The sequence below is a fragment of the Vipera ursinii genome (assembly GCF_947247035.1).
Source record: "Vipera ursinii genome assembly, chromosome: 6".
NCBI classification, from domain to species: domain Eukaryota; kingdom Metazoa; phylum Chordata; class Lepidosauria; order Squamata; family Viperidae; genus Vipera; species Vipera ursinii.
The window spans coordinates 3438705-3455991 of record NC_139515.1 but is presented as its reverse complement, the minus strand read 5'-3'; the positions used below and the strand labels follow the sequence as shown (position 1 = coordinate 3455991).

The following is a 17287-nucleotide window of genomic DNA, read 5'->3' as shown; positions in this document are numbered from 1 at the left end:
CTCTCCCTTTCCCTTCAGCCTGGCTGACTCAGGAATTCTGGGAGTTGAAGTCCATGAGTCATAAAGCGGCCTAGGCCTAGGCCAGGGGTAGGCAACCTTGGCTCTTTTATGACTTGTGGACTTCAACTCCCAGAATTCCTGAGCCAGCATGGCTCAGCTTGGAAACCTCTCCCTTTCCCCTCAGCGTGGCTGGCTCAGGAATTCTGGGAGTTGAAGTCCACGAGTCATAAAGCGGCCTAGGCCTAGGTCAGGGGTAGGCAACCTTGGCTCTTTTATGACTCATGGACTTCAAGTCCCAGAATTCCTGAGCCAGCAGAGCTTGGCTCGGAAACTCTCTCTTTCCCCCTCAGCGTGGCTGGCTCAGGAATTCTGGGAGTTGAAGTCCACGAGGCGTAAAAGAGCCGAGGTTGCCTACCCCTAGTATAGATAGTCCTGAACTTACAACCGTTTGTTTAGTGACCGTTCAAAGTTACAACAGCACTGAAAAAAAGGTGACTTGTGACCATTTTTTCACACTTAATGACCGTTGCGGCATTCCCACGGTCACATCATCAACATTCGGACGCTTGGCAACTGACTCATATTTACGACGGTTGGAGTGCCCCGGGGTCATGTGATCCTGACCTTCTGAGAGGCAAAGTCAAGGGAAAAAGCCAGATTCACTTAACAACCGGGTTTCTAACTTAACAACTGCAGTGATTCACTTAAGAACTGTGGCAAGAATGGTCATAAAATGGGGGAAAACTCACTCACCCATCGTCTCAAAGACTACCTGTATTTCAGTGGAAATAGAAAGTTTACGTATCATAAGTAATCAACATTACATCAAATTGGTTGCCGGAACTTAACAAAGCAGTTTCTCCCCCAAAATCAGAATTCTGCTTTTTTATTATTATTTTAATTTATTGCTGATCTTTGCCTATCAGTGTGTATATCCTGACAAATACCAAACACAATGTCATATATTTGCTTTGAAGTCCTAAGGAATCGCAGCCACTTTAATGTTTCTTGACTTGCTATCAAAAAATACACAATTATCTTTGCCATGAATCAATAGCTACTGACAGCATTAGCTTCTGGATAAACAATATGACTTCTAATGAATCCACATTATATGAAAGAAGGCCCTTTGGCCGTGAGCTAGCATAACAAATATTCCAGCAGGAGCATCTAGAAACCTGATCTGAGTAAAGCAAATAAAATTTAATTTGAAACCCAGTGTATTCTTTTTCGCCACTCATCAAATAAAATTCCATTAAAAATCATTGCTTTCCACGATGAATGCGGCAATATCCAACATCCACAGGGGGTTCAAAGCTAGTCAATAAAAGTCATAGCTGTGTGAACTTTGTGGATGTGCTGAGCTTGCATGGACAAAGGAAAGAGCTTTCAAGCGGGCTGCTGTGACCACCGTACTGGTAGTCCTCATTTAGTGGCCGCAATTGTTTCCAGTGAAATGATCTGTAAGTGACATGCTCACTAAGAAACCGTGTGTGTGTGTGTGTGTGTGTGGCACAGAGAGAGAGAGACAGAGAGATGCTGTTATAATGATCACACTTGGAATACTGCATCCAGTTTTGGTCACCACAATGCAGAAAAGATGTTGAGACTCTGGAAAGAGTGCAGAGAAGAGCAACAAAGAGGATCAGGGGACTGGAGGCTAAAACATACAAGGAAGGGTTGCTGGAATTGGGTATGTCCAGTTTAATGAAGAGAAGGACGAGGGGGGACAGGATAGCAGTCTTCCAGTATCTGAGGGGCTGCCCCAAAGAAGAGGGAGTCAAGCTATTTTCCAAAGCACCTGAAGTCAGGACAAGAAGCAACGGGTGGAAACTAATCAAGGAGAGAAGCAACCTGGAATCACGGAGAAAGATGCTGACAGTGAGGACGATTAACCTGCACTAATTGCAGGCAGCTGGTGTTACTTAAGGAGGCATTAGCCCACTGCTCCACCAAGTCATAAAAGAGCCAAGGTTGCCTACCCCTGGTCTAGTTCAATGAAGAGAAGGACCAGGGGTAACATGATAGCAGCCTTCCAATATCTCAGGGGCTGCCCCGAAGAAGAGGGAGTCAAGCTATTCTCCAAAGCGCCTGAAGGCAGGACGAAGGCAGCTTGCCACCAGAAGTTGTGGATGCTCCAACACTGGAAGTTTTTAAGAAAAGACTGGACAGCCATTTGTCTGAAATGGTCTAGGGTTTCCTGCCTGAGCAGGGGTTGGACTAGATGACCTCCAAGGTCCCTTCTAACTCCGTTATTCTGTTATTCTGTCAAAGCGAATTGGCGGTAGATAAGAGTCAATGGAAGAAAAGTTCGGACAGCCATTTGTCTGAAGTGGTATAGGTTTTCCTGCCGGAACAGGGAGGTTGGAGTAGAAGAACCTCCAAGGTCCCTTTCCAACTATGTAATTCTGCATTCTGGTGAAATTTCAGCAGCATCTCCCTGCCCCAAATTGGCACCTCTTCCTCAAAGCCAAACAATCGGGGAAATAATAAGAAGATACAAGAGGTAGGAAAACTTCGTCATCTCCATCAGAGCACGTATATCTATTGCAAGAGATCATCTGCCCTGCGCTTAGGTATCCTAAGGATCGCTGTTCATGAGGATCGCTCTTCTTAACGCCCTTGCTAAGGAAGGGGCATTATGAACAAAACCCATCTCTGTTGGCACACCTGTGTGTTTTTTTTCCCTCCTTTGCTCTGCCAGTTCTGATGACCAACAGACAGCCCTGGTTCCCCAAGAGAGAATCATTACAATAACAGCATGACTAAAATGAGCCCAACTCAGCAGCACACAAAAATAAATTGAAAACACCAGCATACTTAACAATTAAAAAATATTGAACAACGTACTATAAACCGTTTTAAAAAAAAAACCCTGCTCATACTCCTTCCCCATCTAAGTCAACAGTAAAAGGCCTTGCAAAGAAATTGGACAATTGGAGATTTTTTTTGGTAGTGAGTCTTCAGATAAATCATTGCTGAGGTATGAAAAGGTAAAGGTAAAGGTTCCCTCGCACATGCGTACTAGTCGTTTCTGACTCTAGGGGCCGGTGCTCATCTCCGTTTCAGAGCCGAAGAGCCAGCGCTTGTCCGAGGACGTCTCCGTGGTCCTGTGGCCGGCATGACTAGACGCCAAAGGCGCACGGAACGCTGTTACCTTCCCACCGTAGTGGTCCCTATTTTTCTACTTGCATTTTTATGTGCTTTCGAACTGCTAGGTTGGCAGAAGCTGGGACGAGTAACAGGCGCTCAACTCTGTTACGCGGCACTCGGGATTCGACCCGCCAAACTGCCGACCTTCTGATCGACAAGCTCAGCGTCCTAACCCAAATTGCATACATATTTCGTAGCAGTAGGCAACCTACTGCTTTGCAGCCACTCGGGAATGCAAAATATTAACTCTTACAAGTAGGACATTTCACCAGGTTGACTTATATGAGGGGTCCTTGGTGCTCTCTGAGCTGGCTTGTTTTCTTGCAGACATTTCATTACCAAACTAAGTAACATCATCAATCCTAGTGATGTACTACAGTAGTACTAGCACTAATGACGTTATCTAGTTTGGATAAGGAAACGTCTGCAAGAAAACAGCCCAGCTCAGAGAGCACCGAGAACCCCTCATTTCAGCCCTGAGCTACTGTACAAATATTCTCCTTTATCATTTGATTCATGTACTGTAATATATCCATTTTATTAAGAAACAACATACTTTAAAAACACTTCGGGAAGTCTCTCAGTTTCCATCTTGTTAGTAAAGAAGAGTCATCTAAGAAAAGCAAATGTCTGCAAATAAAAGAAGGTTTGTGAGCAGGATATAAAATATAATTATCCACAAAATGCAGCTCAGGCACACTGTGCTTTTTTTTAAATGATCCAAGGCCATGTAAATAGGCCCCCAAGCGTGTTTTTTTTTTTTTGGAATGCAATGTAATAATGGAAACTTTCTTGAAGTTTGACTGCAGGGCAAAGGAGAATTGGCCCACTAGAAATAAATAAATATACGTATACATATACATATACATATACATATACATATACATATACATATACATAGTGAGCGCCTGTTACTCGTCCCAGCTTCTGCCAACCTAGCAGTTCGAAAGCACGTCATGCCGGCCACATGACCACGGAGACGTCCTCGGACAAGCGCTGGCTCTTCGGTTTTGAAACGGAGATGAGCACCGGCCCCTAGAATTGGAATCGAAGGTTCCCCCATATATAATTGTAAAGGCAATCCCGTTGCATTTGTGAGTCTGGCTTTCGACCTCTAACATCTGGAGTTGATAAAGTGATTATGCAGACAAATAGCAACGCCAGGGAGAAATCAGCCCCCATTAGCATATTACTAGAGGGCTGAGATTAATCAGTGTTTGTTTTTTTTTAGAAAACGTTAAGCTTTCTGATCTGCTAATCTGCCTTACAAGAAAAAACAATTAAGAAGCCATATCAGACTCACCATGCTAGCCTTATTTACTTATGTTCCGTTCAGAAATCAGTGGGGTGGCACCAATAATGTACTTGAAGCAGAGACTTTGGCTGTAATTGCTCAGGTCCCTCGGGACCACTTTTTCCTATTAAAAACGGATTTAAGCTTAGAAGATCACTCATTTTCGCGCATTAATGTTTGCCTCCTGGTTTGTATGTTCCTTATTTGCTTCCACTCCGAAATTAGTTACATTTGGAATAAACCTTGCTGTAAATGCTTCCACAGGGTGCTAACAATAGTTTATCCAATGTGATGATTACATTTGTTTAGTACAGAAGACATATAAAAGTATGCTTATCCATCCTTAGGATGAAAATCTCATTAACACGAAGCTCGGCCAATGCATTTATTTGTTGACCTGTGCTTTATCAAGATAAAGTGCATAGTAGCTGGTTAGAGGATCAAAAGTTTTCCATCTGAATATTGGAATCCCAGAATATTTGAAGTCTGTAGCTTAATCTAGGGCAGGGGTCTTCAAACATGGCAACTTTAAGACTTGTGGACTTCAACTCCCAGAATTCCTCAGCCAGTCAGAAAGTCATACAATCCTGGTCTAGAGCTGACATGATATGGACATCTGTGGAACTTAAAACAATGACATAAGAAGCTGAGATAGAAACTAATGTGTGGGCAGACCCTAACCCAATAAAGATGACTTGGAGAGGAGCTAAGATAAAATTCAGATGGTCCTTGAACAAGTCTATATTGAGAGAAAAAGAATTCTTAACGACTAGCGACAAAGGAAATGGATTTTTTTTCTTCAAAAATAAACAAGAAAGAAGAAACGTCGCTTCAAAATGTGCGGGATACGGCTACAGCATATTTCAGAGGGCTGGCTATAACTGATATTGCTAAAAAGAATAAAGAAAAGAAAGAAAGAAATGGGCAAAGTTTGAAGACCCCTGTTTTAGGGTAAGAATCTATTTCGGCTGGTGAAATAGCAAATTATATTCCTGAACCAGAGAAGCAGAATTCCAGCTAAGGCTTCGTTCAACTGCCCTGTTTCTAAAGGAAAACTTTGAGAGCAAAATTTGCAGGATATTTATTCAGTCAATCAAGCGCTTAGACCAGGGCTCAGCAACCTGAAACAGTGAAAGAGCCACTCGGAACCGGTTCCCTCACAAAAGGAAAAACTGGGAGCCGCAAAAAATGTGTGTGCATGCACGTACATGCGCGCATGCGCAGAACAGGGTTTGTCTGAAGAGTGGAGCCAAGGCAAGATATGCACTTACCCTGCATATTTGAATTGATTGGTTGAACTTTTTTAGTCCCACTTTTTTTTTTTTTTTGAACTGCGCATGGCAGAGGACTGGGAGCCGCAAGAGACGGCTGAAAGAGCCGCATGCGGCTCCGGAGTCGCGGGTTGCAGATCTGTGGCTTAGACTTACATACTGCTCCACAGTCCTTTACAGCCCTCTCTAAGAGGTTTACAGCAGGGGTCGCCAACCTGTGGGCTGTGGCCCATTACCGGGCCATGGCCTGCTAGCCATGCTGGCTCAGGAATTCTGGGAGTTGAAGTCCATGAGTCATAAAAGAGCCAAGGTTGCCTACCCCTGGCCTAGGCCTAAGCCGCTTTATGACTTGTGGACTTCAACTCCCAGAATTCCTGAGCCAGCCACACTGAGGGGAAAGGGAGAGGTTTCCAAGCTGAGCCATGCTGGCTCAGGAATTCTGGGAGTTGAAGTCCATGAGTCATAAAAGAGCCAAGGTTGCCTACCCCTGGCCTAGGCCTAGGCCGCTTTATGACTCGTGGACTTCAACTCCCAGAATTCCTGAGCCAGCCACGCTGAGGGGAAAGGGAGAGGTTTCCGAGCTGAGCCATGCTGGCTCAGGAATTCTGGGAGTTGAAGTCCACGAGTCATAAAAGAGCCAAGGTTGCCTACCCCTGGTCTAGTTCAATGAAGAGAAGGACAAGGGGTGACAGGATAGCAGTCTTCCAGTATCTCAGGGGCTGCCCCAAAGAAGAGGGAGTCAAGCTATTCTCCAAAGCACCTCAAAGCAGGACAAGAAGCAACGGATAGAAACTAATCAAGGAGAGAAGCAACCTAGAACTAAGGAGAAACTTCCCGACAGTGAGAACAATTAACCAGTGGAACTACCTGCCTCCAGAAGCGGTGAATGCTCCAACACTGGAAGTTTTTAAGAAGAGACTGGACAGCCATTTGTCTGAAATGGCATAGAGTTTCCTGCCTGAGCAGGGGGTTGGACTAGATGACCTCCAAGGTCCCTTCCATTATTATTATTATTATTATTATTATTATTATTATTATTATTATTATTATTATTTATTATTATTATTATTATTTATTATTATTATTATTATTATTATTATTATTATTATTATTATTATTATTATTATTATTATTATTATTATTATCCTGATGAGGACCTTAGATCCAGTTTATGGAAAATACGGCTAAAGGAAAGAAGCTGGAAAAACAATTGAGGCAACTCTTCTCTAAATGAACCTTGGTTGGATAAAGCTTTCTCTGCCCATTCTTATCAAAATATATCTCCCCTTTGCATCCATTTCTTTAGACAGCAGATCACAACATTTTCTGTCTGTTGCGGGGGATGAACAATGAATCCGTCATTCCAAAGAGGACTTGGGCACAATCCAATGGTTATTCCCTTTTCCCTTTTGATCAATATTCCAATACCTGCCTAATACCACAGTTTTTCCTCTGTGTTCATACGTGTTCACTGAAGTCCCCTGATTTGAGATGTCTAGTGATCAATACCCACCCACCCACCCCTCCTCAAATCCTCAAGTTGACAGCAGACAACTATGCAAAGTCGGGAGCGAGAGCTCTTTCTGACCTCCCTTTTAACAAATACACATGCTTAATAAATTGACAAAGAATCTAATTCAGCGTCTTGGGGAAATTATGCAAATGGAAGGCGATGCTCACCTCCCAGCAGCCTTCCCCCCCCCCGCACCCATTTGCATATTTGTAACTCATGTCAGCTTGAAGTCATAAATCCCTAAGACAAAAAATACATTTCCAGTGGCTTCTGACAAAAGACCCTGCTTTGGAAATGTTAATTAAGAACCCATCCTATTCAGGTCATTGAAGGAAAGATGAAGGAAAGAATTTAAATTCACAAAGGGCTTGGGGAAACGCCATGGTTATCTTTGTAAAAACGAGCAGCCTACCCATATGGAAATATTTGAACTTCCTTGCGTTCAAAAAAACCAACAACAATAAACCCATAACAAATATGGACCAAATATTGAATTTTGAAGCAGGCGATGCAATATAAGCAAGTGGAAGATTAGAATATTGGGGGCTAATTTAAAAGCAGATCCTATAAACATATATATATATATATATACACAATCGCGTTGCGATAGCTCGCCTGCGGAGAAAACATCACAATTGGGTAAGGCTGCCCATTTGTCGGCAACTGTTACAAAGGATTAAAAACAGCCCCCTCCCACAGTAAAAATAGTAAAAGAAAACCCCAAACCTTAAAAAAAAAGTGTTCAGAGGAAACGCAATAAAACATACTATTTGTATATTTGGTGCAGCTTTGGTGTAGCTTGCACAGACTGTTGTGCCCTTTTGTTTGGCACTAATAAACGTATTTAAGGGACGCGGTGGCTCAGTGGGTTAGGACGCTGAGCTTGTCGATCAGAAGGTCGGCAGTTTGGCGGGTCGAATCCCGAGTGCCGCGTAGCAGAGTGAGCGCCTGTTACTCGTCCCAGCTTCTGCCAACCTAGCAGTTTGAAAGCACGTAAAAAATGCAAGTAGAAAAACAGGGACTGCTCCGGTGGGAAGGGAACAGCGTTCCGTGCGCCTTTGGTGTCTAGTCATGCCCTAGGGTCATTGTAATTATAATTCAAATACCTTAATCAGAGTGGCTATGATTCTTCCCCCAGTATTTGTGGTAACTTTGGGAACAGGCTCCACTCAAGGGTTAGAGGAGGTGCAGGTGCTCTTATTTTAATTATAATTAGGGCATTTGTTTTGCCACAAGCCTGGTAAAAGGGAAAATAGTAAGAGGTGTAAGCTTAAATTTCTCAGCAGCTCTTTTCCTCTGTACTCATCCCTGTGCGACCAAATTCAAACACCACAGTTAATCGTAATGTGTTTTATTTGATTTTGGTTTTGACATGTAAATCCGGCCAACTGAGTTTCATTTAATGTCATGATGAAGCAAATAATGGCTTATAATATCTTGTCTGTCTGTCTGTCTTTCTGTCTGTCTGTCTATCTATCTATCTATCTATCTATCATCTATCTATCATTATCTATCTACTATCTCATCGATCTGTTTTCCTTCCTCCCTCCTTCCTTCCTCCTTTCTTCTTTCCTTCTCTCCATCCCTCCTTCCTTCCTTCCTTCCTATCATATGTCTGTCTTTATCTATCTATCTATCTATCTATCTATCTATCTATCTATCTATCTATCTATCCTCATCAATCTGTTTTCTTTCCTTCCTTCTCCCCTCCCTCCCTCCTTCTTTCTTTCTTACCATATATCTGTCTGTCTGTCTGTCTGTCTCAACTATGTCTATCGATAGATCCATATCCATCCATCCATCCATATCTATCTATCTATCTACCTATATCTATCTATCTATCTGTCTGTCTGTCTGTCTGTCTGTCTGTCTGTCTATCATCTATATCTATCATCTCTCTCATCAATCTGTTTTCCTTCCTCCCACCCTCCCTCCCTATCATATGTCTGTCTATATCTATCTATCCATCCATCCATCATATCTATCATCTACTATTTCTCTCATCGATATTTTCCTTCCTTCCTTCCTTCCTTCCTTCCTTCCTTCCTTCCTTCCTTCCTTCCTTCCTTCCTTCCTTCCTTCCTATCTATCATCTATCTATCTATCTATCTATCTATCTATCTATCTATCTATCTATCTATCTATCTATCTGTCTATCTCATACCCACCATCTATCATCTCTCTCTCCCTCTCTCTCCCCACACTCATATACACATCATAATTTAGTGTCACCTCTATTTGCAGCTGTAGATGCTCAGTCTGGTAGAGGCAGGTTACTGAAATTACGCACAAGCAGCAGCTTGAGAAACATTGCTACATTTAACGAGCCCCTGATAAAACTTTTACCAGAAAGCCATAACACGCTGCAACTGTTAAAAAATTCACACTTTTGCAGAAGTCCAAGGATAAATATTCTGGCATATTTTAATACCATTTAACAAACGGCGGGCTAGAGATCTTAAAGAAAATAGGTGTCTAATTTTAAAGCACTCCTTTATAACCAGAGGGATGCTGGTTTTTTTAATAATAGAAAAACCCCTATAAAATCATTTTGCTGTACGAAGGAAGCTGAATCCGGTATAAACCCACTGGATTGGAAATAAAAAGGGCCTTTATTGTCGGTATGTTCCCCTTTCTGGTACTTAATAATTCATCAACCCGTCCTGACTCATAATTGATTGCACAAGCCAGCGGTAGTTTTAGACGCTGCTTCTATTCTATCCAACTGGATGGATGTTGTTGTCTTTTTTCTCCTGTGAAACAGAATGTAATCACCTGGAACAAAAATTGATCAGTAGCTGTACGTTAGATAGGAGTGTAGTTCACTTAGGGTTTCCTTCGAAATGCCAGTAGGGGGGTTGTTCATTGTGTAATTCCTCTGAGTTTAAGGGGATTATGGCAAGAGAGCTAGTTCCAGAATCGCCCCGCGAATTACTCTCATTTTTAGGATAAAAATAGTGTAACAGCTACAAGGAACTTTCCTAATGCACTACGACAACACGATTCGCAAAACCTGTTGGCATGCAATGCATTCCTTTTGTCTGTTGTTTGCTTTGCACCCAAAATGACAGCTCTTATGGAAGGCTGAGGAGCACAATTGGAAGAGGGATTTGACTTGCTTCTCCTTCCACTCAAGCATAAGTGAGGTCGTGAAAGTGTTTCACTGGGATTTGTGTAGTTCTTCCCTTGAGATGCATGAGGCCTAGAAGACAAACTATTAAGATACAAACAATAAGGTAGTCAATAATAATAATAATAACAATAATAATAACAATAATAATAATAACAATAATAATAATAATAATAATAATAATAATGAAGTTGGAAGGGACCTTGGAGGTCATCTAGTCCAAGCACCTGCTCAGGCAGGAAACTCTAGGCCAGGGGTAGGCAACCTTGGCTCTTTGATGACTCATGGACTTCAACTCCCAGAATTCCTGAGCCAGCCTGGCTCAGCTTGGAAACCTCTCCCTTTCCCCTCAGTGTGGCTGGCTCAGGAATTCTGGGAGTTGAAGGCCAGGAGTCATAAAAGAGCCGAGGTTGCCTAACCCTGCCCTAGACCATTTCAGACAAATGGCTGTCCAGCCTCTTCTTAAAAACCTCCAGTGTTGGAGCATTCACCGCTTCTGGAGGCGAGGAGTTCCACTGGTTAATTGTTCTCACTGTCAGGAAGTTTCTCCTTAGTTCTAGGTTGCTTCTCTCCTTGATTAGTTTCCATCCGTTGCTTCTTGTCCTGCCTTCGGGCACTTTGGAGAATAGCTTGACTCCCTCTTCTTTGGGGCTGCCCCTGAGATACTGGAACGCTGCTATCATGTCCTCCCTCGTCCTTCTCTTCATTAAACTAGACATACCCAATTCCAGCAAGTGTTCTTCCTATATTTTAGCCTCCAGTCCCCTAATCATCTTTGTCATGCTTCTCTGCACTGCTTCCAGAGTCTCAACATCTTTTTTGCATCGTAGTGACCAAAACTGGATGCCGTTTTCAGTACTTCTAACTGTTAAAATCTGTAAAGACCATCTCATTTTCCACATTTGTCTGCAACATAGGCATAATAACACTGTCCTTTTTACATTGCTTTTTGGAGGGGGGGGAAATTGCTCCAACTGTTCTACGTGAAGGACTTTGAGACCATGTATAAATTATATATTATCCTTGCCAGACGTGAAGCTCAAGTCTTCGGGATCCGATTGATCTTGTTTATGACCCTTTGTGTTAAAGCCCTCAACGTGTGATCAAGTTGCTGGAGATGCTCAAATGACCTTGACTTGATTTGGGTTATATAGAACTTTTATTACAGTAAATGCCAGAAAATAAGAGGACAGCTATCTATTAACGGATAAGCTACTTCTCCCTGCCTTCGTGGGCTTGGATGAGGCATGATCTACAGCCCCCACCCCTAACAGTTTCACTCTAAAGTAATATACAACAGAGAAAGGCATAATAAGGTGGAGTGACATATATATTGTTTCAACACACAATAAAACTCAAGGGGGAGACAATTCAGAGGAAGTCTTCCTTACCTTTTTTTAAATAGCGTGTGATTTAGTGAGTCTTAGTTGTCGCAGACTTTGGCTCTACCCCAAATGACACAAATATGCATCGAAACTCTTTTAAAAATAAAAATAATGATGCACCCAGTCACTTTTCTTTAGTACCTGCTGTTTCTGTATTAAATCCCTTGAATATTCCGAGCATTTATAAGGAAAAGACAAAACATATGGTTGTTGTTGTTGTTGTTGTTGTTGTTGTTTTAAAAAAAGATAACTAAAGCCCTGCCAGTGGCATGTCTGTCACACACCAGGATCGTTTAGAGAAACTGCAGCATAATTACTTTTCCATTGCACGCATGCGTATTCATTTTCGCATCGAAGGTCCACAGTGAACGCTACGTCTACGGAAATACTGCTTTACTTACAGCACCACAAAATTTTCTAGCTGTAATTTTCCCCCTGCCCCCCCCCCACTTTTTTTCCCCTGTACAAAGAAATATTTTATGCCATTGTAGCCTTTAATTCTAGATAGGAAAGAACTCTCAGCGGGGTTACTTCTGAATAAAGATCTTTAAGTTTGTGTAATTAACTTCTGCCTTAACGTTATTTTTCATTTTTATTTCACCTTTGCGCTTCTTGGTTTGACTAGTCCTTCAAGAAAAAACTCTTTTTCACTTCCAGGTTATATATCACCAAAAAAAAGTCAGTGTTTTTTTTTTATTGGAAAGTTTTACAATTTTTAAATACAATAAACTCCCCCCTCCCCCTCCCCTCCCCCCTCCCTGACTTCTCAGAGCTGAATACAGGGTATAATAATACAAAGATAAACTAAAATATGCTAACAACAAAAATAAAACATTAAGTTCTATCGGACTTTAACTCTCCATAGTCATAATATTAATAAAGTAACAAATAACTAATCATTCATAAAAATCCACTACTTATTCAAATGCTAAATGAAACTTTTTAGTCTCATATTTATTCTGAATATATTCAATCCATCTTCTCCATTCCACAATATATCTCTGTTGAGATTGATCTTTCAAATATGCCGAAATCTTTGCCATTTCTGCCAAATTAGAAACTTTCAAAGTCCACTCTTCTATAGTCGGCAATTCCTCCTTCTTCCAATATTGCGCTACTAAAAGTCTTGCCGCCGTAATTAGATGCAACATCAACTTAATGTCTATAACAGTAGTATCTGTAATAATACCCAATAAAAACAATTGCGGAGAAAACTTTATCCTTTTCTTAAATATCTTTTGCATATTCCACCAAATTTTAATCCAAAAGGCTTTAACCTTTTTACAAGTCCACCATATATGAAAATATGTTGCATCCTCACAACCACACCTCCAACATTTGGGCTGGCAGTTCGGATACATGCTTGCTAATTTTTTAGGGTCTAAGTGCCACCTATAAAACATTTTATAAAAATTCTCTCTTAAGTTTTGGGCCTGTGTAAATTTTACATTTCTAACCCAGATCTTTTCCCAAGTATCCATTGTTAAAACTTCTTGAAAATTCTGGGCCCACTTTATCATACAATCTTTAACAAGTTCCGTTTCTGAATCAATTTCTATCAATGCATTATATATCCTTTTTATATGTGCTTGACCTTGATCTCTAATTTGTTTTACCAAATTTTCATCAGTCATCGAAAAGCCAGCTTTCTGGTCCTCTTTCCATCTTGCCTGTAATTGCCCATACTGAAACCAGGTTTGTACAATCTTTTCTTCTTTTAAAATATTATATGGCTTTAATTGCCATGCATTCCTTTCTAGACTTAAAATTTCCTTATATGTAGTCGCATCAGTTTAAAAAAAAATAGTGAACTAAAAAGAGTAATAACGCAGTGATAATAAGAGTGAGAAATTATACACGCCACAGTAATTTAAAATCTCTATACCTAAAAGGAAAGGGGGGGGAGTAAAACCATACGATTTGAGGATCCAGTGTCTTTCCATCATGGAACTAACTAATTTCCACTACCATGGCAGGGGATGAAGCAAATAAATAAAAATAAATAAAAATCTGCTCCATTGATTCTAACCTATAGAACAGACATGTTAAACACAAGGCCCGGGGGCCGGATCCGGCCCGCGAAGTGGTTTCATGTGGCCTGCGAAGCCATCCTGGAAACAGTTAGGGAACGGCCCGCTCTGCCTTGGCCCTGGCCCAGAGACCCTCCTCCTGCCAGAGACCCTCAGATTGTCCCACTCCTGCCCAGGCCCCCATAGGCACCCTTGATGCGAACAATGTAGAGCTGGCCACGCCCACCCAGTAGGCCACACCCACTCTAGCCACACCCACCCAGTAGGCCACGCCCACCCTGGCCATACCCACCCGGCCCCTTGAGGGCAACCGCTATGCTGATGCGGCCCTCAATGAAATTGAGTTTGACACCCCTGCTATAGAAGATCGGTAAGTTTTTGAAGACTTTCAGGGTTTTTTCCCCAGGACCTTAAAAGTGCAAAGTAGATTTTAAGACCATCCAGATAGCTTAACCTTCATTTTTTAGAAAAGCAGCAGAAATAATTTGGGGAAGACCCAAAAACAATTCTTGGGAAATTGTTCTGGGCTACTTCCAACTGGGCAATTGGCTTTCGATCCCACCCATGGATGTGGACGAATTTCCAAAATACAGATGGAAGGTTTTTTTTGTTATACTAAAAATATGTATATACTTTTATTTATTTATTTATTTATTTATTTATTTATTTATTTATTTATTTATTTATTTATTTATTTATTTATTTATTTATTTATTTGATTTATATACCGCCCTTCTCCCGTAGGACTCAGGGCGGTTCACAAAGTTTTTAAAAACAATACAACAAATTACAAAACTTAAAATCAATTAAAAAGATTATATTTTAGTTACAATGTTATGCATTCTATTTCTACCTGAAGCTTCTTCTTCTGTCAAATAATCTTAAGTATCAACAACAAAATAGGAAAGGTTAAAAGCAATACTAAATGGTTGTTGTTGTTTTTTTAAAAAAAATATTTATTTTAAATATTTAAATATTACAAAGCCCAGTGAAAGAAATACTGTACATTAAGAATATTGGAAAATATAGTTTTGAAGCTCGGGGCAAAGAATAAAGTTATTTCATATTAGTCTTCTAGAATATGTGTGTGTGTGTGTGTGTGTACACACACACACACACACAAATGCTATATTACACAACTGAATTTCTTATATACATTGTTTCTGAAGAAATAAAACGAGACTGTTGAGCGAATAATCATGAATATTTATTTTGTCTCTACCTTGTAGGAATAATGTCTGATCACCAATTTGGGAATCAATTCATGTGTAGTGTGGTTGCGTCACATGTCAGCCATCTTCCAACCACAAACCTCAGTTTTGTTTGGATTGCTCCTCACGCAGGAACAGGCTGTGTGAATTTTATGTAAGTAACTGTTACTATTATTATTATTATTAAGGTGACGTTTGCTGTAGAGAAGTGGGGGCGGAGTTAAAAGAGGGATCAGCCTAGAATCCCTACGTAGTCACAAGCGAACCAAGTCCCACCTCCTTTGAACTCCCTTGACCCTTATCTAACTTTAAGCAGATGCTAACCATTAATTGAAAAGGTTCCTGTCCATAGGCTGTTTAGCAATAAGTGAGTTTAATTCAGACATGTCAAACACAAGGCCCAGGGGCCAGATCCGGCCCGCGAAGTGGTTTCATGTGGCCCCCGAAGCCATCCGGGAAACAGTGAGGGAACGGTCCCCGCTGCCTTGGCCCTGGCCCAGAGACCCTCCTTCTGCCAGAGACTCCCAGATCTGTCCCACTCCTGCCCAGGCCCCCATAGGCACCCTTGATACCAATGATGTATAGCTGGCCATGCCCACCCAGTAGGCCATAAGCACTCCAGCTGCGCCCACCCAGTAGGCCGCGCCCACCCTGGCCATACCCACCCGGCCCCCCGAGGGCAACCGCAATGCTGATGCGGCCCTCGATGAAATTGAGTTTGACACCCCTGGTTTAATTCATGTGTGGACCTTATGAAATGAAAATGAAATGAACCTTTATTGTCAAAAAAAAAAGGTTCATTTCATTTTCATTTCATAAGGTCCACACATGAATTAAAGTGACTTATTGCTAAACAGCCTATGGCTGTTATCTTTTGTGCCTGGCAGCTATTTTATGGCAGAAAGACTGTAGGAGGTAATACATGTATAAATAATAATTTACCTTCATAAATCTTAACACCCCTGAATTGTGGTTTAAATCTTTCCTTTTGCTATGGCAAATCTTGCACAGCGTAAGTTGCCAAGCGTCTGAATTTTGATCCCACGATCACGGGGATGCTATAACGATTGCAACTGCGAAGTCCCTTTTTCCCCAACACCGTTGTACCTTTGAGCGGTCACTCAACGAACTGTTGTAAGTTGAAGACTGCCTGTATCAAGAGCTAGCAAATGTACATCTGGATAAGAGATGGCGCTTCTCCCAAGCCACGTACAGTACGGCCAATTTCTAGGCTTCTCAAACAGTAAAACGAAATTACAAATTGGATTCCACCATGACTGGTGGAAATCAATTTACAACATCGATTTGCTTTCGAGAAGTGGAAAATCTACATTTCAGAAACAGGACAATGATATCTATTGTGGGTGCAAATCGTGTAATGAAATCTCATTACCATCATTCCGGTAGGCAATGGACTGTAAAGCCAATACTGTGAGGATTTAACATATCTTGAAGTAGGCAGCATTATTGCAAGATACTCTTGGAGACGTTATTTCACTAAGACTTTTATGCCGTGTTTTTAAGAACTAGCGTAAAGTCATTCTTGGACCGTGATTTCATAAATAAATGCTTGATTTTAACCTGAAATGTTGTATGCTATCTGTTTGAAAGAATTAATTTGGTTAGGACAGTAGCCTAGTAGGCATTATCTTATTATTTCCCCATTGACTAAGTATATATCCAACAGCTCTAAAAGATAAACCTACTAACTATTAGCTTACAAAGAGGTACATTTCTTTAGGAGCTGAGATTTAAACTGAGGACTTCAATTTATATTCTTTCCAGCTTCTCTCTCACAAATCAACAAGATTTGACTCTTTGTATATTGCTTCTGTTTTATTGGCGGAAGAACCGTCCACTGACAAGTTTATTTTGATGCTTTTGAGCTTGTGAGCCCAGGCATAAAACATTACAAAGTTTTTCTCCTTTCACCACCTGAACTCTGAATAGCAACTTAACTTCTTGGCAAGCCAGCTTATGTGTTGAAATGACAGCAATAGGATAGTTTTATTCTTAGTCTGTTCCTCCTTGATTAATATGGTCTGTTCTTCGCTGAATTGTTTGTTTGGTTCTGGTTTGTTATAAATATACTAATGATACTCCAAACATGCTGTTACACTGCATGGACTTGGTAACACACCCAGAGTCTGGAATGGGTGATCCTAACAAATAAGAGGTGGTGATGGTGATTTAATCAGAACATTCCATCCTGGGAAAGCCTCAATTTGTAGAACAGTCCTGGCTTCTGTCCTACACCATATAAAACAACAACAACAATAATAACAACAACAGTAGTATTA

At 41.1% G+C, this 17287-nt stretch overlaps 1 protein-coding gene across 1 annotated transcript in view; it reads left to right on the top strand.

The window, feature by feature from the left end:
* Positions 1–17287, top strand: part of RELN (reelin) — a gene marked incomplete at its 5' end in the record, with an annotated part of 292461 nt that overhangs the window by 11885 nt on the left and 263289 nt on the right. The window contains one exon of the mRNA XM_083366535.1: positions 15006–15141. Within this exon, the coding sequence (XP_083222661.1) occupies positions 15006–15141 (136 nt within the window). The remainder of the gene's footprint in view (positions 1–15005; positions 15142–17287) is intronic.